Here is a 5,094-nt window from a genome sequence, read left to right on the forward strand (position 1 = left end):
TAATATTGACATCGTGCCAGACAGGAATTCTTTGTCAAACTTGAAGAAGAAACCCTCAGAAAGCTTCAGAGAATACGCTATTAAATGGTGCGAGCAAGCATCAAGGGTAAAACCTCCCATGGATGAAATAGAAATGGTCACTACTTTCCTCCAGGATTAAGAATCAGATTACTTCCAAAACATGATGTCGGCCATGGGAAAACCTTTCGCAGAAGCGATTAAGATCGGGGAAATGGTAGAAAATGGGCTAAAAACGGGTCGAATTCTAAGCCAATCTGCTATCAGAGCTACCTCCCAAGCCATTCAGGGTGGGTCTGGAGGAATAGCAAAGGGAAAGAAAAGGGAAGAAACGTTCATGGCAGCGTCGGGTACAAGGAGAAACTATACTCCCAGATCCCTTTTCTCAGAGAGGACCCTGCAGCACTATTACCCTCACCAAGATTTGGCCTATACTCCTCAGCCATACTCGGTCATGAATACTCAGTCTTACGTCCGGCCACCACAACAAGCCAATCGGAGCCAAGCTCCACCTCCCAGAAATCAGTCTCCTTACCGAAACCACTATAATGCACAACTACCCCAGAATAACTTCCGTCCTTAAGAACCACCCAGAAGACAAACTTTCACACCCATTGGTGAACCATATTCTACCCTATTCCCAAAACTGGTCCAGATGGGTTTCATGCAACCAGTCCCTCAGACAAGGCAAAATCCAGCATCACCTGCTTACAGAGTCGGTATTAGGTGTGCTTATCATTCGGGAGCAGAAGGGCATGATACCAATGATTGTTGGACTTTAAAAAGAGCGGTAGGGAACTTAATTGAACAGGAAAAGATAGTATTAAGGGACGAGGAGGTCCCAAATGTGACCAACAATCCGTTGCCCGCTCACAATAATGGGCCATTGATTGGGATGATCTGTGAGGACAAGGAGTTTGATCCTGCCCTGAAAGCTATAATTGCCATTGTCGATGCAGAGAGAAATCCTAAATCAGCCCCGAAGCAAGAGAAAGGGGAAAAGAAGACCAATACTGTCAAGGTTGAGCTCGAAAAGAAGGCTGAGACAAAAACAGAGGCGATGGTGCCTTTGAAGAATGAGGTTCTCTATATTCCACGAGATCGATCAGAGAAGCTACAGGGATTTGAAATGAAAAGAGGAATACCGATGTACGTGTCGAAAGGGGCCTATGTGGTCCGGGGGACGATTAAACCGCCTCAGCTGAATGAGCCAGCGGTTATCGGATGCGTGCCACAGAAGCCAATGACAGACCCGTCTACGGTACCATGGAATTATCAACAAACATTGGTTACATACAAAGGCAAAGAAATCACGGGGGAACTTCCAGAAAATACTTCTGCTGGAAAATATTCAGACATTCAAGAAGTGAATAATGACACACGGAAGCGCTTCCCACCCAAGAAGCCTGTAAGCGATGAAGAAGCAGAGGCTTTCTTCCAGAAGATGAATATGCCTGACTATGAAGTGGTGGATCAGTTGCGCAAATACCCTGAACAAGTGTCTATGCTATCTTTGCTAATGAGGTCCGCCGAACATCAGAAGATCCTGCTCAAAACCTTGAATGAAGCGTATGTGCCGGCTGAGACTTCAGTTGAACAACTCGAAAGAATGACGGAAAGGTTCTTTGCGGTTAATCAAGTTTCTTTTAGCAAGAATGATTTGCCTCCGGAGGGAGCAGCTCACAACAAGGCTTTACATCTGACAGTCAAGTGTGAAGACTACTACGTCAAGCGAGTAATATTGGATGGGGGTTCGGGTGTTGACATTTGTCTGCTCTCCACACTGCAAAGAATGGAAATTGGGACCGGAAGGATTCGCTCCAATAATGTCTGTGTAAGAGCTTTTGATGGCATCAAGAGGGACACCCTCGGAGAAATAGACCTGATATTGACTATTGGGCCGGTGGAGTTCGAAGTAACTTTCCAGGTACTGGATATGGACATATCTTACAACTTTCTCCTCGGAAGACCTTGGATTCATGCTGCAGGGGCTGTACCCTCCACTCTCTACCAAATGATGAAGTTTGAATATGAAGACCGGGAAATTGTGGTCCACGGAGAAGACGAACAGTCTATTTATCGGGACCCATCCATCCCATATCTTGAAGCAAGAGAAGGGAGTGAGCACACAGTTTATCAGGCTTTTGAAGTTGTGCTGGCGGAGCAGTATGAAGAAGGAAAACCTTGCCCCCAACCGTTCCTTTCTAATGCATCAATCATGGTGGCTAAAGAAATGATCCGACATGGCTTCAAACTGGGGAAGGGACTTGGGAAATCATTGCAAGGGGTGGTTGAACTTATCACCCTGCCCACCAGTGAAAAGTTCTTCGGGGTAGGCTTCAGACCCACTCCAGCTGATATAAGATGGGCAAATGATAGAAAGAAGGATGGTTGGGTCTTGCCTCAGCCGGTTCCGCATCTTTACAGAACGTTTGTCAAGCCAAAATACCAGAATAAAGAAGAAGATGAGGCCTTTACTACCGAAGAGATTGAGGAGATCTGTGGGGCCATGAGAAAGATACTATATGAAACCCACATGGTTCAGCTGGGAGAAGGCACAAGCACCGCTGAGGTGCTATACATGGGGCCAAATGCTAAGCTTCAAAATTGGGAGGCTACACCGTTCCCAGTTAGGTAGGAGTCCGGGTAGACTTGTCCTGCCACCTTTCCTACATCACGAGTTATCCTAGGGTGTAACTCAGATGTTTTTCTTTAGTTTCCTGTTTTAACTTCCTGAAATATAAACCCTGTTATCTTCCCAATTCCAAGGAATAAAATCAGTATTTCATCATTTTTTTCTTTATTCTTTCTGATTTTTGCTATTTTTTTTATCTTTTCCTTTCAGTTATAATAATGCGGCTTTAAATAATATGACATGCTTGCAGACTTCACGCCCAGATCCAAACGAGCTGTCTAATTGTGAAATAATGAACCAAGAACCGGAATATGGCGAAGAATAGGCTTTTAGGGAAATAAATCGAGAATTGGAACACTTTGAGAATAAACCTAAGATGAATTTGAATGTTACCGAACCGTTTAATTTGGGAACTCCTGAAGAAATCCGAGAAACCAAAATAAAGCATTCACACAGATGAGAAAACGCGAGATGCAATAATTCAACTCCTCTTTGAATTTAAAGATGTGTTTGCTTGGTCATACGATGACATGCCAGGATTAGGTGTTGATCTAGTGGTGCATAAATTGCCAATTTACCCTGATTGTCCTCCAGTTCAACAGAAGCAGAGGAAGTTCAAGACTGATATCAGTGATAAGATCAAAGAAGAAATCACAAAGCAGTTGAAAACATGAGTAATTCGGGTAGTCCAGTATACTACGTGGTTGGCTAATGTAGTTCCTGTACCGAAGAAAGATGGAAAAACTCGGGTGTGTGTGGATTATCGAGATTTGAATAGGGCAAGTCCCAAAGACAATTTCCCGTTGCCCAACATCCACATCCTTGTTGATAACTGTGCCAAACATGAGATACAGTCTTTCGTAGATTGTTACGCTGGATATCATCAGGTGTTGATGGATGAAGAAGATGCCGAGAAAACCGCCTTCACTACATCTTGGGGTACTTACTGTTATCGGGTTATGCCGTTCGGTTTAAAGAATGCCGGGGCAACTTACATGAGAGCCATGACTGCCATTTTTCATGATATAATGCATCAAGAGATAGAGGTGTATGTAGATGACGTGATAGTCAAGTCCAGGACTCAGGATGATCATGTTCGAGACTTGAGGAAATTTTTTGAGAGGCTGAGAAAGTACGACCTGAAGCTGAATCCGGCTAAGTGCGCCTTCGGAGTCCCATCGGGCAAGCTTCTGGGTTTCATAGTAAGCAATAGAGGTATCGAGTTAGATCCAATAAAGATAAAGTCTATCCGAGATCTACCTCATCCAAGAATGAAGAAAGACGTGATGAGTCTATTGGGCAGGTTAAACTATATCAGTCGATTCATTGCCCAACTGACTAGCACATGTGAGCCCATATTCAAGCTATTGAGGAAGGATGCAGAAATTAAATGGACGGCTGAGTGTCAAGAGGCTTTTGACAAGATCAAAGAATATAAATCCTCCAGTTTTGGTCCCGCCAGAGCCAGAGAGACCCCTGTTCTTGTATCTGACGGTCTTGGAAAATTCTTTCGGTTGTGTCCTCGGACAACATGACATGGAAAGAAAGAGCAGGCGATCTATTACTTAAGCAAGAAGTTCATCGTTTATGAGGTCAAGTACACTTTGTTGGAAAGAACGTGTTGTGCTTTGACGTGGGTCGCTAAAAAATTGAGACATTATCTCCAAGCTCATACTACTTACCTCATAACCAGGTTGGATCCTTTGAAGTACATATTCCAAAAACCGATGCCTACTGGGAGATTAGCAAAGTGGCAAATCTTGCTTACTGAATTCGACATAGTCTATATCACTCGCACGGCAATGAAAGCCCAGGCGTTAGCAGATCATTTGGCTGAGAACCCGATTGATGATGAGTACCAACCATTGAGTATTTATTTTCCAAATAAAGAGATAAACACCATAGGAGTAGTCTCGGAAGACGCTCATGCTTGGAAGATGTTCTTTGATGGGGCTGTAAATGCCAAAGGTGTAGGAATTGGGGAAATCTTGATCTCACCCAGTGGTCAACACTATCCGGCTACAGCTAGGCTTTGTTTCTTTTGCACGAACAATGTAGCTGAATATGAAGCCTACATCATGGGCATGAATATGGCGATCGATCAAGATGTTGAAGATTTGTTGATTATGAGGGATTCTGATATGATTATACGACAAGCCCAGGGTGAGTGGGAAACTCGAGATGTCAAGCTTATTCCTTACCGGCAGCACGTGAAGGATCTCAGCAAGCGATTCAAATCAATAGAGTTCAGGTATATCCCGCGGTGTCACAATGAACTAGCCGATACACTTGCCACCTTAGCTTCAATGTTACCTTATCCAGGCAATTCCCACATCTATCCCTTGGAAATCCAAATCAGGGAAAGACACAGTTACTGTAATGTAATCGAGGTGGGACCAAGTTCCCAGCCATGGTACCATGATGTTAAGAGGTTCTTGAAA

At 43.9% G+C, this 5,094-nt stretch overlaps 1 protein-coding gene across 1 annotated transcript; it reads left to right on the top strand.

The window, feature by feature from the left end:
* Nucleotides 1–673: 673 nt before the first annotated feature.
* Nucleotides 674–2,978, top strand: LOC138890558 (uncharacterized). The gene is made up of 3 exons (XM_070173953.1): nt 674–2,088; nt 2,398–2,652; nt 2,864–2,978. Exons 1-3 carry the CDS (start codon nt 674–676, stop codon nt 2,976–2,978), a joined length of 1,785 nt encoding a protein of 594 aa, XP_070030054.1.
* The last annotated feature ends 2,116 nt before the right edge of the window (nt 2,979–5,094 follow it).

This window comes from Nicotiana sylvestris, chromosome 4 (genome assembly GCF_000393655.2).
Source record: "Nicotiana sylvestris chromosome 4, ASM39365v2, whole genome shotgun sequence".
In the NCBI taxonomy this organism is placed as follows: domain Eukaryota; kingdom Viridiplantae; phylum Streptophyta; class Magnoliopsida; order Solanales; family Solanaceae; genus Nicotiana; species Nicotiana sylvestris.

Coding starts and splice junctions, on each gene's coding strand:
- LOC138890558 (XM_070173953.1), top strand. CDS start 674: ATGGGTTTCATGCAACCAGTCCCTCAGACAAGGCAAAATCCAGCATCA. Junction 2,089..2,397: donor GTCCACGGAGAAGACGAACA/GTCTATTTATCG, acceptor GGCAAATGATAG/AAAGAAGGATGGTTGGGTCT. Junction 2,653..2,863: donor GCTACACCGTTCCCAGTTAG/GTAGGAGTCCGG, acceptor TTTTCCTTTCAG/TTATAATAATGCGGCTTTAA.